Consider the following 17,499-nt stretch of genomic DNA (forward strand, 5'->3'; position numbering starts at 1 on the left):
CACATGCACCTTCTCGCTTCATATCCATTTGCCAGAATGCAGTATAGACTCGGTTACACGTTGCTTCGACACATAATATAAACTCTGAAGGCATTTCATCTTTTTATTGAAATCGCTACTTATGCTATTCAGGTTTAGAGTAATGATTCAGTGAGAGCGTACACATGGACAGGGATTAAATACAGCACCATTAATGTAAAGACCGGATGGCAAGTTTTGTATCTAAACTCATAATTTTGCAAAAAGGTGGTCAGGTTTGCACAAGATTTTACTTTTCTTCCAGATTTGTGCAGTGCAGGGAAATGCTTTATGGTTTGTCTTGAGAGCTTTACAAAATTGAATAGTTGAATTAATGCCTAGCAATGGACAAAACCCAATAAAGAACCCACTCACTGAGTTAAGACACAGTAAGAAATGAGATTGGCACCATGCCCTTACAAACAGCCTGAACACAGCTTCTTTCTTACAGAAAGCCCTGTTAAAGTAGCACAAATAAGGCTTATCTTTAGCCTTTTGTACAAGCTAAAGACCACTGCTAGATTTTCAGATAGATCAATAGTAATATGTGAAAATGCAATAAATCATTCATAAATAGATTCAGGAAGTGTACAAGTCTTATACTAAAGCCTTTTTCATGGTACTGGATAGGAATCATGTAATTAGATGTTTAGCCCACATAAGCATTAAAAAGTAAGAACAATCATAGATATTTATTTTACAATCTAACTAAAATGTCCAGCGTTTTTTTTTTTCCTTCGCTCAAACAGTGTCAAACATTATCCTCCAGGATAATAGCTGGGATAATATGCAAAATCTCAAATTCCAACAGATGTGAAAATGACTATGACATAAAAGTCTTTAAGATAAACATATCTACAATTTTGAGAATGTATTTACACTACTGACAAGATGTACTACCTCCTCTGTACAACCCTGTGCCATGCTGTACTGAAACACTTCACATAGCTGGTCTGCTTGAGCTGAATCACTACAAAAGTCCAAGTCTTTAGTCATGTCCTGTCCACACAGTCCTGCCTCATTTGTTCCTCTTGTAGATCTTCTTGGCAAAGTTAAGGAAAACAGCACGGGGAAGGTTTTGAGCGTGACGCTGGATGAGGCCCTGGAGACGCCGGTAGCTCTCCTCCTCATATCGGTGGTATCGGATGGGCAATTCCAGAGTGTCATAGAGTGCCTTCACTCGCTCCACACTCTCAGCATCACTGCGGCCATAACACGCCTGAGAGGAAGAGAGGGAGAGAGAGGGAGAGAGAGATACAAACAGGGAGGGAGGGGGGGGAGTAGTGAGATACTCAAGGATAATGGCTGGATGGGTCACGTTTGTTAGCCTTAAAGACGCAGGCTGACAGACACACCAAAAACCCAAACAGGCATTCAGGCGTTCCAGATTCAGAATGGTATATGAAGCTCTCCTGCGCAGTGCAGTGGTTTCAATCCTCAGCGTGAGGAGTTCTGCAATGACATCTGGGCCCAACAGAATATGACTTCAGCAGAGAGTGGACTGAAATAGTTTCTGCTGCTCCACTGAATCAGGGGGATACTATTTTCCATAAATAAAAACAAGGGCAGCAATGCAGTGCCAATCTCTGACTAACCGCTTCCTTCTGTATTTCTGTAGTTTCTTCCCACTCACAATTTAACAGGTACAAAAAGACGACTGAGGTCAACGGATACAAGATTCACAGCTAAACACATTTTAAACATTTCAATACGTCTCCACTCTCTCACCTGTAGCTCTGATCTTTGCTCAGGGGTCAAAATCCTCAGTGCTGTGACCACCAGCCAGCTGCACTTGTTGTCTTGGATATCAGTCCCGATCTTTCCCGTCACCGCAGGGTCACCATAACAATCCAAGTAATCGTCCTGGCAACAACACGTCAGGATACCCATGCTATCATAAGGAGACTAGTGAATGAATGGGGGAATATGTCCAGTGTGGACATCTGAATAACAGGCTAAACCTAGGGCAGTACCTGTATCTGAAAGAACTCTCCCATTTCAAGCAAGATGTGTTTGGCATTGTTGTGCTCGAGCTCGCTGTTGATCCCTGCCTGTGGTGAATAACAATAAGCTCAGCATTGTAACAAGTGTGTGAGCACGTGCACACATACACAAAGAGTACTCAATGAGACAAGCAAACTCATTTAGTCCCCATTTTAGTGCTGGGGAATAGCATTGGTAAGTATGCCACATGCCAACTCCCAGACAGGATCCTACAAGGGTGAATTCCAGTATTATTACAGAAAGTGGAGTTTAACAGTAATTTAACATTATTTATGACATCTGCTTAAAAATATAAATATTTGTTTTTGTATAAATAAGGGGTATCAGCATGATGATACCATCAATGCAAGCCAATGTAGCATATGATTCATATTACTAAACTTTAAGTATGACAGAACCTACCTTTTCTTTTTCTCTGCACTTTTTAAAAATGTTCTTGTACACTACTCCCAGTTGGCTAACGAACATGGTGAAACTGGTGAACTACTGCACCGCCTGTGCACCATGCACACTGTGTAAAACCATGTAAAACCATGTACACACACTCTTACCATGTACATTGCTGCAGCCACAGGGAGATAAAAGGAGTAGAAAGCGGTCTTGTATTTCACTATGGCTTTATACCTGCCGTGAGCACACAAAACAAGAAATAAATGCATTTGCATTCCTATCAGAAGAGCCCAAAACTCAATGATGATAAACGTGGCACCTCCATGACGAGTCCACATGGATTTCACACTAATGCTGTAATCTGTAGCACGTGTAGTGGGGTTTTTCCTTTCATCTGTCCATTTTACTCAGTCCCCTGTCCATATTTCTTTCCTGTGCACCCTCCACCCTGTCTCACCTCTCTACAGTGAAGCGGTCCAGGTCAATCTTGTTTGGGGGTGCTGTCATAAGGTCAAGGGCCTGACCCAGCTCTGTCTGGAAGGAGGTCTGGAGGAAATTACCCATTGTGATTTAGAACACAACCACGCAGTTCTGGAGTAGGAGCACAGGAAAAGCCTGTGTTTGTCTGTGGTGTGTGTGCTTGTGCAAAAATTTGGTTTCATGATTGTGTTTGAATATATATGTGCATGCATTTGTTGTCAAGTTACTAAGCAAATTTTACACACATTTGTTTGAGCAAGCATATATATATATATGTGTGTGTGTGTGTATGTATGTATGTGCATAAATAAGATTTTATGAAGACTTTTCACCTCAGTAAACAGCTCCAAAAGATGGACATAGTACGGCTGCCCTCTGCAGTGCCTGCGTAGAAGACGGTAGATGGACCCCTCCAGGAGAAAAGCATCATTAATGGCATCTAGCCCGATTCCTTCCTGAGAGTTGCAAAATGGTTACAATTCAGTAATCAAATACTGCACTTTGTGCAAACAGCACTCAGTAACATAATGCTAGTGCCTTTGGAAAAGGTCTTCATTTCAGCAATTCCTTCCTCTCTGGACAATATTAAATAAAAAAAATATTTTGATTAAGCATAATCTGAATAAAGCTAAATCACTGTCTATAAGTAACATATTTTAGGGACCTGGTTCAACTAACCACCTTCTCTTTCAGCTTCAAGCTAAAACCACTTGTTTAGCAAACTAGTACTTAATATTTCCTAATAAATTCTGAGGGATTATAAAAAGATCCTCCTCTTGTTCACAATCCAGACTGCTAAAGTCGTATAAATAAAGTACACCTGACCAAAAACAGGCACTAAAAATGACCGAGTAGGGCTCTGCAGTGAATGGTGTTGGACTGAGTCAGCACTGCTGACAGAGGCTGGACTGAGTCAGCACTGCTGAACGGGGCTCACACGCACTTGCACGTCTGCACACTACTACAGTCATTTCTTTTAAATTTGACAATATTCTAATAATCTTTTTGTACACTTCAAGCAATTTCTGTATTATGTTGAGAACAAACAATGCCGACACTCCAGAAGATGAAAGAATATCACACCAGATGGTAGCATTGTCAATTGACAGAAGATTGTCTGAATTGCTTTTAAATGTTAATTTTGCAACGTTCAAAACTAAATTTACTGTGACATGAAAGAACTGATATGACAATTCCATTTATCCAAAAATTAACACAGCACATCAAAGCGAATGTATGCAAGATGCTGGCTTATATGAAGACACGTTACTGAGTTCTAGACTTCAAGATTTTCCCGGCTTCATAGCTGTGCTTAAATTTTTATTTTCATTTTTATTTCACACTGTTTAACTAAAAACAAAAACATATATCTTATCTCTTCATATAAAAAAAAACTTCAACAGAACTTTCATTGCAATAACTGTTTGTCCTGCTTGACATGAGGAAAATAAAAGGTGCTAAAGATAAATAACATTAAAATAACTCTATGTGCAGCATAACACCATAGGCATGTCACAAAGTCTAGGCTGAGCTTAGAAAGACCCTCTCTGACTGTGAAAGCTCCTCTCATCATTAGGTCACACAAACTGAGGTCGTCAAACAAGGCCACCATGGTCATGTCATCAGAAAGGCTATACGCCTCTTGTCCCAGTTACAGCGTAAACCTTGAGTGAGCAAGACTACCACTACTACTATTCTGGCTTGGGTCATTAATATGCAAAAGTTGTTTATCCTTTTATCCTTGTAGTTTCTAAATGTAATATCTTTCAAATGAATGTAATTTTTATGTAGGATTACATTTTGATCATTTACGTTTTAACTAAAAAGGAACACATTGCAGACAGATACAGTCAAATGTTTTGTTATTCAAGCCATTTAAAGGAGCCATCAAACAGCCTTGAGTGACACCGCAGAAAAGCCATGTTCTGAAAAGCTCCAGGATGTACTCTGAGATTAAAAAAAAAAACTACTACAGTCTCACCTTCTTATACCAGCAAGGCTGACCCCTCCGTGTTAAAGAGGCGTCCATAATGTCGTCAGCCACCAGGAAGAAAGACTGAAGCTAAAGAATGGAGGTGGAAGAAAGATGTTAAGAACCACATGTGTACACTGCTCAACAACATTCTGTCCCTCCTCACGGAGTGGTGAGAGGCTAAAAGAAAAGCATTGCAGTCACCAGTTCGATGCACCATCCGACCAGTAGGGCACGCTCGACCTCTTCACATGATAGAGTAGCAGGCTGAACAAGTTCCCGCAGTGAACCAATCACAGACAAGCCACGGTTCCTCTTGCCTCCAGTAGTATTGTACAATAGAATCTAAAGAAAGAGTGGTTTGTTACAAACCAAAGTGCCAGAACATAACTAGAACCAACTAGTATAAGAGATCATATACAACTTCAGAGGCATATAAGATGAAAGTTCAAACTGGTCTAAGAGCAGTGAACTGTTTTTGGTTTGCTTGGTTGTTTTTTTTGTTTTTTTTCCCCCCCATCAAGAAGCTCCCGTAATTATTTACGTTTATAACACCTTTCTGGGTATGCAAGCAGATGAAAATCAGATAAGGGCAAAAACTTTTTTTTCTGGCCCATGGCAGCTCTTTGAAGATGTGTGTACGCACCTCACGAAGTCTGCTGAGTGCATCAGCAAGGACTGGGTCTGTCATGTCCTGCTCTGTTAATTCAGACATGATCTTCTCAAACTGTCTCTCAAAGAGCTGAGGGTCCGACAACTGGACAGTGTTTCTGCAGTTGCTGTCCCCCTGAAAATGTTGGCATATAGAAAGCAATAATGATCACATTATAAAGTGCAATACAAAAATGTTCTTCATGTCAGTTTCCACAGATCCATAGTTCTGTCTGTACCTATAGGAAAAGTTACAACAAGAAGCAAAAGTACAGTGAGCCTGGGGCAATACAGACAGCATCCCGCAAAACATAACAAACGGTAAGGAATACACATTCATTGTAACTATTTAGCCAGATTACTATAGATTACTATAACTCCCATGTTTTCTGGCCTAGACAGTCAAACAAACAAACAAACAAACAAGCAAACAAATAAATACATTTTTAAAAAACTGACAGGATTGTCTGTTTCACAGCTTTTGGATACGTGGGCAGTCCACATACTCAAATATACATGCACAAGCAAAAAGATTTTTTCTTTTCATAATGTAACGCTATCTGATTATCAGGAACGATAATGGCTCTTATCGAGTCGTTGACATTAATAAAAAAGAAACCTGCTCTGTAACAAATGGAAATCATACGTAATTCAATATTATTTATCTTACTGCTGTTTTAAGAAGTGACTTCATATACCGGCAACAGAGGCTGGACGTGCACTTTAGGCTAAGAAAGGTTAATCTTACTTCCAAGATTGCCAGCTACATAACGTTAAGAGACTTCGTATAAATATGTGAACTGCAAAGCGAATAAGAAAGGAAAATTATTCCAACGTCACGTCTTACCATTTCGGTCTTGTCCCGTTCAAGATAGTGACTGCCAAAACATAACCTGTCACTTATTTGAGACGGTGGTTTTATTTTACCTGCCAGTGTCGTACGAAAAGATGCGACTTCCCACAGGTTGGAGGGCTTTGTTGTTATTGTAGTTTTTTAAGGTTAAATGGGCGGGTTTTACGCATTTACGCACTTACCTGTATACTACAAGTACCGAAAGACCCTGCGCCTGTTGTACCGGTGCGTGAATCGAAAAGCTTCATATGACGTCCAGGGACTCCATTGGTTAGACTAATCGGACGAGGATGGGCTTCAGAGCGAACGGCCAATGAACAATTTATATGGGCGGGGTAGATGTCAGTTGAGCCATCTGACGTTGCAAAAGTCAAAGGAAAGTAAACAGTCTGTGACTGTTACCCAATCCTGTGCAAGGGAGAGTACGTTGCACCCATAGACTGTATATACATGAATTATATATTGCATATATACACTGTATATACAATATATGATTCTATATATTGTTCTCAAGTGTCAGGACAATGGTCGGAAAACTGAGTTTCAGGTGAACAAATAACCTTTTCTCACAGTTGTTCACATAAATTTGGAGATTACCAAAACATTATTTATTAATCATTGCTGCTTACTAAAACTCTCATTCTGGAGTGTTACAGCACTACAAAATATACTATATAGACAAAAGTAATGGGTCTCATTGACACAGGTGTATAAAACCAAGCACCTAGACATGCATTACAAACATTTGTGAAAGAGCTAAGAGCTCACTAAGTTTGAGCGTGGTATTCGACTAGAGGAGGATGACCCCCCCCCCCCCCCCTTTTTAGTCTTGTTTGCTTTCGAGGTTTCTTCCTCTAAAACTCTAAGGAGTTTTTCCTTGCCACTGTCACCCTTGGCTTGCTCACTGGGGGCTTGGACTTTGACATTTGTAAAGCTGCTTTGTGACATCTATTGTAAAAAGTGATATATATATACATTTTGATTTGATTTGATTATTGTAATGGGATGCCACCGTTGAAGCAGGTCATTTCATGTAATTTCTTTCCTCCTAGATATTCCACAATTAACTGTTAGGAACCACAGCAACTCATCCATGAAGTGGTAGTCCACGTAAAGTTGCATAGTGGGGTCGCCGAGCGTTGAAGTGTGTAGTGCTCACTGCAGAGTTCCAGACTTCCTCTGGCGTTAACATCAGCACAAAAACTGTGCACTAGGGGCTTCATGGGTTTCTATTGCTGAGCAGCTGCATGCAAACTTTACATCATCAAGCACAATAGCACAAAGCATGCTGCCACTGGACTCTGGAGAAGTGGAAATGTGTCATGTGAACTGACAAATCTCATTTCTCTATCTGGCAGATTGATGGATGAGTCTGGGCTTGGCAAATGCCAAGAGAATGTTACCTACCTGACTGCATTGAGCAAACTGTAAAGTTTGGTGGAGAAGGGTTAATGCTATGGAGTTGTGTTTACTTGGCCTGAGCCCCTTAGTTCCAGTGAAGGGAAATCTTAATGTTTCAGCATACGAAGGCATTTTGGACCAAGGCATTCCAACTTTGTGGGAACAGTTTGGGAAAGACCCTTTTCTGTTCCAGCATGACTGTGCCCCAGTGCACAAATCAAGGTCCATAAAGGCATGGTTGGGTGACTTTAGTGTGAAAGAACTTGATTGGTCTGCACAGAGCCCTGACTTCCACCCCATCAAACACTTTTGGGATGACCTAGAATGGAGTTTGCAAGCCATGCCATTTCATCCAACATCAGTGTTTGAACTCAAAATGCTATTCTAGATGAATGAAGAAAACATTCCCATAGACACACTCAAAAATGTTCTAGAAAGCCTTCCCAGAAGAGTGAGAGCTATTAAAGCTGCAAAGACAGGATCACATCCATATTAATGCCTATGGATTTAGTATGGAATATCATAAAAGATCCTGTAGGTGTAATGTGTAGGTGTACCAATACGTTTGTTCATATAGTATATATTGTTGAACCTCTCACGTTTCATTACAATGAGTAAAGTGTATTAGAGTAGGGAATCTGTTAAACTGTACACCATTGTGTAATTAATTATACAGGAATGTGTGAGTAAATACTGTTTTAAAAATTATAAGATAATGTTTTATTAGTGACATTACATTTTTCCTGCCTCCATGATATGTCACAAATTCTAAGAAATATTGAAAATAAATGCTTTTGCTATTTATTATGATTCATAATAAATCATATAACAACTAAAACAACAGCATGTCTCACTGCTAAGTCACTTTTGCAGCTTTAACCAGCATGAATTATTATTTCAGACATTCACATGTTGAGGGAGTAGAGAGGTTATCTGTCTCTCACTGAGTTGTTTTGTACTGTTATGCTAGCATCAGATCAGAATGTGAAAGTCCTAATTACAGTGAGTCATTTCAATGCAATAATTCAAAACATGAGCTCATTTGTAAAATATAATGTTAAGCTTAATGATTTTGATATATTATCAAAGGTGATAAAAATCTTCATAAAGTAAATATATATTACTGTTCAGTGAAACTTCATTTAACTGGAAAAAAAAAAAAAAAAAAGAAATATAGGACTAAGATATAAAACTATATCTTATAAGTGAGTGGCAGTGGTTAAGGTACTTGACTTGTAACTAGATGGTTGCTGGTTCAAGCCCCACCACTGCCAGGTTTCTACTGTTGGTCCCCTGAGCAAGGCCCTTGACTCTCAAATTGTACTCAATCATAATTGTAAGTCACTTTGGATAAAAGGAACAGGTAAATGTAATATTAATTATTGTTTTGTGTGTGGTTTCTCTTGAAACTGTGCTTAAGAAATCCATACAATCCACAAGAGGGCGACATATCTCTATGTTATGATAACAGTCTGCTATGCTTATATCTGTATACGTGACAGAATTCATAGATAAATTAGTTTTGCAGTATTCCAAAATATGCATGAGACCTCAGAAATTATTCAACATGAGCCTGTCCTACAGAGGTGTACAGCAACACAGTCCCCTTCTCTTGTCTTGGTGCTTGAAAAGCTATAAAGAGAAGAGATTATTTTATTTTATATATAGTAATTACTTATTGTAGCTAATTCTCACAAAATTATATCAGTAAAGTCTATAAACAGAGGGACTCTAGCATGCTGCACAGATATGACACATCAGATTCAGACCATCCAGGTTTTCATTTTAAATTAGATGCAGTATATGATAGGGAGACTAAATGCTGCATAATGGAGCTCACCAGGTCTATTGAGGAACCCTGCCATATAGAAGTATTGTACAATAAATTAACTTCAGCATACCTGCAGACGTTACTGTAATATGGTGCAGTATGTGTGGGAATCCTGCAATTCCAAAATAGATTTAGAACATATCAAGCATAATAAATGTTTATGCATTGTATCTTTTGTATTGATTTTCAAACATTTTCTTCAAAGTTAGACTGCGAAAGAACCCCTGATAAGAAACAATTCTTACAGTAGACGCTGTCATGTCATGGGTCTTTACTGTCCTGTCATGGGTCTTTACTGCTTTCTAAAAGAGTATGAGAAATTTGTGTTTGGATTATTAAAATAGAAGGTATTTTGAAATAAAACTCCATCACTGAAACACAATAAGAGTATTTTATGGTAGTCTCTTATATCTGAACATTACGCTTTTTAAAAAGATTTTAACTCACCGGGAGTATGAGTGGTTTTGTGTTTTGATAAACTGGTCCCTTTTTCCCTGATGATGAATAAACAGATATTATTTAAATGTCGAGATGTATTACTGGAAAATACAGACACCAAAATATGTATTGGCTTGTTGTTTCTTTTTAATGTACAATTTTTTGACCAATTATCACCCATTTCCCTGCGTAGCTGCAAGAATCTCTCTTTGATATGTCACCATACTGCAAAGAGTGTATGCAAGCATATGAACCCAGATGCTGCATCTTCACAGCATGCTCTGTGCCCACTTCTGCATCCCTGATCTGGCAAACTGGCCAACACTAATGTAAAGCAACAGGACAGAGGAACTAGGTATCCACGGAGCAAGGGAACTCTGACCTAGCCAATTAGGAAGTAGGGAGAACTGCACTCTCTTGAACTCCTGACCATGACATTGCCAAGATTGGACAATCCGAGCCAAGTATCCCTTTCCTCATGGAAGTCTCACTTACCTGGAGCTTGGCGATGGGATGTGTCTTCATTCTGGACTTTGAATGCTGTGCAGTTCTTGTTATCTTCCTCATTCATTCTGTTACTGTTTTCTGTGTCTCTATTTTGTTTGTCTTTCTCTGCATGGTCCAAAACATTAAAAAACATTTCCAGTCAGTATCAGAGGCACATGGAATTTTTTTTGTGAGGATCAGTAATTGCTTAAATTTCCAATATATAGAAATTTTGATTTTCAGTGATTTTCAGCAGAACTTGAAAACTAACTTTGGAGTGAAAGCCCAAACAATTAAAGCTCACCCCAGGAAGACAGAGCTTCTGTACATCCCAGGAACTCACAATCCTCACCATGACCTCACCGTTTCTTTTGAGAACTCCCTGGTATCGCCTTCAGAAGCTGCTCATAGCCTGAGCATAACTTTGTATAACTTTAACTGGGCACAACTGGGCATAACTGGACAACCAGTTATTGTTCACAAGCCATGTTTCAAAGCTGACCCAGTCTTGCAGATTTATCCTTTGTAACAAAGGTTCCTTTGTATCCTTTGTAATACGAAGGATTCAGTCCTTTCTCTCACGGGATGCTACCCAGGTGCTAAAGCTACACGACTGCAATTTGCTATTTGCTGGTCTTCCTCGATGGGTCATCAGACCTCTACAACTGATCCAGAATGCAGCAGCAAAGGTCATACCAAGGTCACCCATCACTCCCTGCTGCATTCCCTTCCTTGGCCGCCCGTGGTTGTCCATGTCAGATTTAAAACCCTGATGTTTGCCTACAAAGCCAAAAATGGACAAGCTCCTCCCTACATGATGACAATGGTGAAATCCCAATCTGTACCTTGAGTACTTTGAATCTCAAGTACAGCTCAGCCTGAAACACTATGCCTTAATTCTCATGGAAAACAAGCTTCAAGAATATTGTCTGTCCTGGCACTCAGATGGTGAACAAACTTCCACTGGCTGTCTGGACAGCAGAGTTCCATTCAGTCTTCGAATGTAAACTGAAAACGTATCTATTTGTGGAATATTTAAATGACCATTGACCCTGCACCTATGAAATTTTCATACTACTGTTGAGTAACTGAAATTCTAGCACGCTAGTCCTTATTGTTTGGTATTGTTTGTTATTACACTTCTTCTACATCTTCTGATATAGAGCTCGTGCATTTCACCCTTCGTCTGAGTATCAGCATTGATTCCTGTATTTCAGCGCTAAGTTCAATGGCATTTTGTACTCTAACATACTATACTGGCTAGAATACATTCTATGAGTAGATGGCAAAGCACTTTTGTAAGTCTTTTGTAAGTGTTTCATTTAATGTAACATGCAATATAGCACAAATATTACCAGAAAATGGTAACCTATGGCAAATATGTTAACAGATAACATGACACCATGATACGTTTTTGCTTTTTTTGTTGTTGCTGTTGTTTGTTTTTATGGTTTGTTTGTTTTTAGTGCTTTTTTACTCACTTGAAAATTTCCACACAGGATCAGCAGGGTCAGCAGATTTTCTAAAACATAATTATCAATGATGATTAGGCACTAAAAAACATATTTTTTACAAAATATTTTTAAACTTTCAGTCAGTAGTTGATGTGGAATCCACATTGTTTCCTTCATTCAAACCAAACATTTCATTGAACGTATCCTGTGATTTTTTTTGTTTGTAGTTTAATGAAGTTGAATATTACTTCATGCTAATAGAAGTGCCAAAGACAGATTTGGACTTACTTAAAGTGGGTTATGAGGCTGTAGAGAATCACGATCAAAACCTCCACTCCCACAATAACACCTGCTGCGATACCTGCAGCTGCCCCAGGACTCAGCTCAGAGGCTGTATCGACACATATGTGCATGTGCGCATGCCCCCCCCCACACACACACATTACACGTTAGAAATAACTGGACAAATATTATGCATTGTTTTGCTACTTCAACAAGCTTCATACCTGTAGACATCTTAGAATTCATTCTGAAATATAGCCTGTAATTTATTTCTGTTTGAACAACCACTATGGACAAGTATCTCACTTATTCAACTTTACTTTCTTTAATCATAGAGATAACGCTCACACTTGGGGCAGGAATGATAGTATGGTCAGGTTTAGGGTTTGGCTACCTTACCTTTCACTGTGAGAAAGTGTACGGCAGAGGCTGTGAGACCAGTGACGTTGTTCCAGGCTGTACAGATGTACTCTCCGCTGTGACTCAGGTTACTGCTCTCTGCCACATACAGAGGGGAGTGTCCTGCGCTCATGCCGTTCACTGTCCATGTTACTGTGGCGGCAGGTCGTGAAGCGGAGGAGCAGAGGAGCAGTACGTCTGAGTCCTTCTCCACCACCTTGGTGCCCATTATCCAAACGTTTGGCCCATCTACAACAAGCACACAGAATAACTCCAGCCAGGCATATGTGTGTATTCATACAAATGAAATGCTGACTGAATTTTTATCTGGCTAGTTTTCCTCTTACTTGTTGGTTTAAAGGTGCATGAATCAGTAATACAATCCACATACCTGTATTACATGTATCTGTTACAATTAAATGTTTAAAGAAAAAACTGAAGAGCTAAAAAATTAGGAAAAACACATATATCCCCTAAAAACTAAGATTAACTTGTGCAATAAGAATACCTTATAAAATATCTAAAAGTATGTTCATATTCATGTTCACTCATGTTCAGCAAGAACTGGCCAAGAACTGAACAAGAATTTGAATTATATTTGTATGAAATGGTGAATAATAAATGTGTTACCTATATACTTTCCCAAGTGCATAAATTATTCAATTTGTTAATCAAATTGTTATACTGAATGAAGGAAACATTTCTTTCACTTGTATTTATACAGTGTATGAAGTAACATATATACCTCATCAGTACTACAATGTGTGAGCTAAAAAAAAAAAAAAGATTGTTTGTTTAAAATTGTTTGTTTGTTGTAATATCTAAATCATCTTACCATCAGCATTGTTTCTCATTTGGAAATGATGAGTTGGGACTCTATATTTAATTGAGCCAAACTGTTTTCAGTATTGCTTCAATTACATCTATGATTCAGTATTATATATTTACAACTGAGAAGTTTAATCAAGTTTTTTGTTCTTACATTACCAGACCATAACTACTCAGGCCACTGTTAATACTCCCTAAGCACTTCTTTAAAAATGGAACAGTTGGCATTTTTCAACAGATTATCCTCAAAAAGATTATCTCCAAATCTTTCTTCAGTGCAAATGTTGTTTCAAACTCACAGTTAATAGTCATTCTGTAGTTAGACGTATTTGAGCTGACAGGGTTGCTGAGTGTACACTGGTATTCACCACTGTCTGATCTCCTTATTGGATTGATTAACAGAGTTCTGTTATCAGCTGAGAATATGAATCTTGTGCTGGGAGCCAGAATTTGATTGTCCTTCATCCATTCTGTGGTAATCACGGTGCCGTTTCCCACACAGGTGAATTGGGCAGAGTTATGCTCAATGAGAATGTATTCAGGGCCAATGAGGGCTACATCAGACACCAGCTCTGAGGAAGAGTGAAAAACAGTTTCAAATTAGTTACAAAAGTTACAATAAAATTTTGATGAAGCACTTCTTGTCATTTTTATTACACACTGTAAGAATTGTAGAGTCCAGGACCATGCCTCTTGCAGTAACTGCCTAATGCCTGTGTTTCAATTTAAGACATTTAGCTGATTTAAGCAATTGAGGGTTAAAGGTCTTGTGCAGGGGTTAAACAGCTGCAGCTTGTCAGCGGTTGGGCTCAAGATGACAACCTTCCAATTACTAGCTGACAATTTAACCACTGAGCTACCACTGCCCCCCCTGTAATTGTTACATTTCTATTGAACTGTATTGTTACTTGTCTGTTGTGATTATTTTGTTGTTTCTTGCTGGTGTTATTGTAATGTTTATAATGTTGCCTCGCTATTCTGAATGGTATGAAATTGAATGCTAGACCCACAGTTCTTCGTGCAAAAAATAATTTCTTACCAAACACCTGCAGTGAAATATGTCCCTGTTGTGGTGATGTACTGTCTGTTGATGTGAAGGTTACGGTGTAGACTCCAGAGTCAGCCATGATCAGATTGCTTAGTTCCAGAGCTCCACTAGTCTTGTTCAGACTGACTCGGCCTATGTATTCAGGGTCAACCATCTCAGTAGCTGGTGGGTTAAATGTTACAATGTTCTTGTTCATGAAATTCCATGTGACAATGTGAGATAGCTGTGGAGAAGTGATGGTGATGAATAGGACTTTTTCTCCAACTGCCCTATATATTGGTCCTGGTGGTACTAAATCTTGTCCTTGAGTGGACCCTGTGAATGTGAAAGTATTTTCATAATTCTCATTGTCAGAAAAACAGTGAAAATCTCGTACATCTTTCATCATCTCATTAGGCTCCAATTTGTAAAGATTTGGGCAAAACCACCTGGTTGATAAGATAAGTCAGAGGTGAATGTTCATAATGGTTCGGGCTGACAGAGAAGCTATGGTAACTCAAATAACCATTCTTTACAACAATAGTGAACAGTGAAGCATATCAGAATGTACAACAAGAAGTAGAACCTTGAAGTGCATGGGCTTCAACTACAGAAGACCTTGCTGGGTTCCAGTAAGTTGCTGAAGGACAGGTGTGACTTGAGCAATTTTGGTCGACGTAAGGAGTTTGGGTGTATTGAAGATGGCTGACCATTTTAGCAGGGAGACCACAAAAAGAGTTACAGAAATCGATGCAGGAAACAGTGAAGACATTTGTCAACATTCTTGCATCATTGTCACTGAGCAAAGACATGATGAAGATGTTAAGATGTCAGCAGATGTTAAAATGTAGTTTTGGTGAATGACTTTATATGGGACTCAAAGGAAGGGAAAGGTCAAAGAGACAACCGAGGTTTTTAAGAACTTGTACAAATTAGGGAAATGGACAATTTGTGTGTACCTATCCAAATGAACTGTTGTCTATTAGTAAGATACTGTATGACTGTAACCAATTAAGAGCTAAGCCAGTAATACCAATAGATGAAAGTCTAGAATGGAGCATTTCATGGTTTACAGTATCAAAAGCTGCTAAGAGATTCAAAAGGACCAAAATGATGTGTCGAAAGCAACAAATCATTAGTAACTCTTACAAGAGGAGACTCTTATATAAACGATAAAGGTAAGAAAGGCACATCCCTCAGTCAGGGTCTGTCATAAGCAGTAAGAAAAGTCTAATTTTTGTCCTTTCTGAAGCACGAACAAAACAGCTTCTACATAAAGAATAAGCTCTTATATGAAAAGGCTTACAGCACAAATTATTGATTATGATCAGCATATAATTTACAATGTAGTAAACTTCCTTTTTCTTTTAAGGCCATGCTATTTATTAACTTTAGCTGTGTAACACCTCCAGGTTAAGGAAAAATACTCTCTTCTTTAAAAAAACATACTGCCTAAAACAGATTAAAATCTTTGGCATGTGTTTACCTGTCAGCAGGACTATGGTCCAAATAGTCATTATAACTCGATCCATGATTCCTGTGATTTATTTTATTTCATACTGTCTGGCGTCACATTCACCCTGTAAAGCTCTCAGATCTGTGCATCACTGGATTAAGGTAATTATTCCGTGAACTTCCTTATGGCAAAGTGGCCTTTGGTTTATGGCTGTGGAAATCCAATTGGTTACTCGCATATGCTACTACAGCATGTCTGATTCTACTATACTTGCCAGGGCAGGACATGACTCCTTTTTCTCTTGTATCCTTTATAGAGTCAATCTTACAAATATTTTCTTGTATAAACCAACATTTAAGACACACACACACACACACACACACACACACACAGAATTCAAAGCAGTGGTGGAAAAACTACGAAAATCCCCCACATGACTTATATGAGCAAGAACTTGGTGTAACTATAACTCAAGAAACTCAGCTTAGACTCTGCCATCATAAACATGTGCAGACAGATTTCCAATATGCCCTTTCTAGGCAAAATTACAGAAAGGCTAGTGCACAATCAGCTAAAAATAATTCTTCAAAATAACACCATATATGAACATTTTTATCCAGGCGTTACACCTAGGTAAAAGCAATTAATGACATCAGGTTGAATACTGATGGTTATAAAGTATCAGCCCTTTTCATTTTGGACCTCATAGCTGCATTTGATATTATAGATCACAGTATACTTCTAGACAGACTTGAAAACCGGCTTGGACTCTCTGGAAATGTTCTTAAGTGGTTTTACACCTATCTGCTTCTTTACCCTTGGTGTAGTTTATCAGGCAAACATGATGCACAGGCTAGTTGCTGCGGTATACCGCAAGGCTCTATCCTTGGACCACTCTTGTTTTCGCTATATATGCAGCCACTTGAACTTGTCATCAGTGAGCATGGTATCAAACTCCATAGCTATGCGGAGGACCCCCTGCTGTTAATCAGCTTGATAACTTCTTATAAAGCATATCAAGCAAGCATGAAGCATGAGAATGTTTATGATGGCAGTAGGGAGCGAGAGAGACGCGAGTGCTGAAAGGGAGATTCTTTATTATCCGCAGCGATTATAAACAGAAAAAAAGCAGTGAGCTGACACAGGTGAAGAAAAAGAAAGGATAAAAAACAAAGAAGAGCACTGCAGTAAAGGCGCAAAGCATGTAGACACAGGTGAGCAGTGGAGCTTAGTGATAAATAGAGGAGAAACAAAGATACAAACGATGGCTGCAAGCGATCAGTACAAGCGTGGTGTGTGTGTGTGTGTGTGTGTGTGTGTGTGTGTGTGTGTGTGTGTGTGTGTGTGTGTGTGTGTGTGTGTGTGTGTAAGGGGCATGCCCACTTCTGTACACACCCACACTCAGTACCTGTCCCGGTCCCAGTTGACCTGTTCTGTGTTTCCCATGACTTTATCTAAGCCCACATGTGCCTGAGGTTGGCACTGTGGACTTCTGAGCAACTTGCCGCTCATCATCACGGTGCTAGCCT

The 17,499-nt window shown here is 39.1% G+C and overlaps 2 protein-coding genes and 1 long non-coding RNA gene across 4 annotated transcripts; all 3 read right to left on the reverse strand.

Moving 5' to 3' along the window:
- Nucleotides 1-89: 89 nt before the first annotated feature.
- fdps (farnesyl diphosphate synthase (farnesyl pyrophosphate synthetase, dimethylallyltranstransferase, geranyltranstransferase)) lies at nucleotides 90-6,479 on the reverse strand. The gene is made up of 10 exons (XM_026999092.3): nucleotides 6,363-6,479; nucleotides 5,511-5,651; nucleotides 5,069-5,209; nucleotides 4,874-4,954; nucleotides 3,225-3,347; nucleotides 2,870-2,958; nucleotides 2,574-2,646; nucleotides 1,992-2,069; nucleotides 1,747-1,881; nucleotides 90-1,237 (listed from the first exon to the last, which is right to left on the reverse strand). Exons 1-10 carry the CDS (start codon nucleotides 6,363-6,365, stop codon nucleotides 1,037-1,039), a joined length of 1,065 nt encoding a protein of 354 aa, XP_026854893.1. The 5' UTR covers nucleotides 6,366-6,479; the 3' UTR covers nucleotides 90-1,036.
- Nucleotides 6,480-7,228: 749 nt separating this feature from the next.
- Nucleotides 7,229-10,947, reverse strand: LOC145651206 (uncharacterized). Of its 2 annotated transcripts, none has more exons than XR_014117009.1 (6): nucleotides 10,888-10,947; nucleotides 10,534-10,650; nucleotides 10,048-10,094; nucleotides 9,846-9,902; nucleotides 9,671-9,712; nucleotides 7,229-9,401 (listed from the first exon to the last, which is right to left on the reverse strand). It is a non-coding gene; the product is annotated as an uncharacterized LOC145651206 (long non-coding RNA). The 2 variants fall into 2 exon arrangements; XR_014117008.1 differs by having other exon boundaries at nucleotides 10,829-10,907.
- Nucleotides 10,948-12,262: 1,315 nt separating this feature from the next.
- Nucleotides 12,263-14,689, reverse strand: LOC118242137 (cell adhesion molecule CEACAM6-like). Its single transcript, XM_035530731.1, has 4 exons — nucleotides 14,527-14,689; nucleotides 13,787-14,059; nucleotides 12,660-12,908; nucleotides 12,263-12,369 (listed from the first exon to the last, which is right to left on the reverse strand). Exons 1-4 carry the CDS (start codon nucleotides 14,687-14,689, stop codon nucleotides 12,263-12,265), a joined length of 792 nt encoding a protein of 263 aa, XP_035386624.1.
- Between the last annotated feature and the right edge of the window lie 2,810 nt (nucleotides 14,690-17,499).

This window comes from Electrophorus electricus, chromosome 14 (assembly GCF_041902795.1).
Source record: "Electrophorus electricus isolate QZ-2024a chromosome 14, ASM4190279v1, whole genome shotgun sequence".
Lineage (NCBI taxonomy): Eukaryota > Metazoa > Chordata > Actinopteri > Gymnotiformes > Gymnotidae > Electrophorus > Electrophorus electricus.

Bases quoted from the DNA above. Each gene is read 5' to 3' on its own strand.
- fdps (XM_026999092.3), bottom strand. The intron at 4,955-5,068 runs GTGACTGCAATG...TCCATTCTTTAG, and splicing joins TCGGATGGTGCATCGAACTG to CTTCAGTCTTTCTTCCTGGT. The intron at 2,647-2,869 runs GTGAGACAGGGT...TGCTCACGGCAG, and splicing joins GACCGCTTCACTGTAGAGAG to GTATAAAGCCATAGTGAAAT.
- LOC118242137 (XM_035530731.1), bottom strand. From the start codon at position 14,689: ATGGTTGACCCTGAATACATAGGCCGAGTCAGTCTGAACAAGACTAGT. The intron at 14,060-14,526 runs GTAAGAAATTAT...ACTCTTCCTCAG, and splicing joins TATTTCACTGCAGGTGTTTG to AGCTGGTGTCTGATGTAGCC. The intron at 12,909-13,786 runs GTGAGTTTGAAA...TGCTTGTTGTAG, and splicing joins CTACAGAATGACTATTAACT to ATGGGCCAAACGTTTGGATA.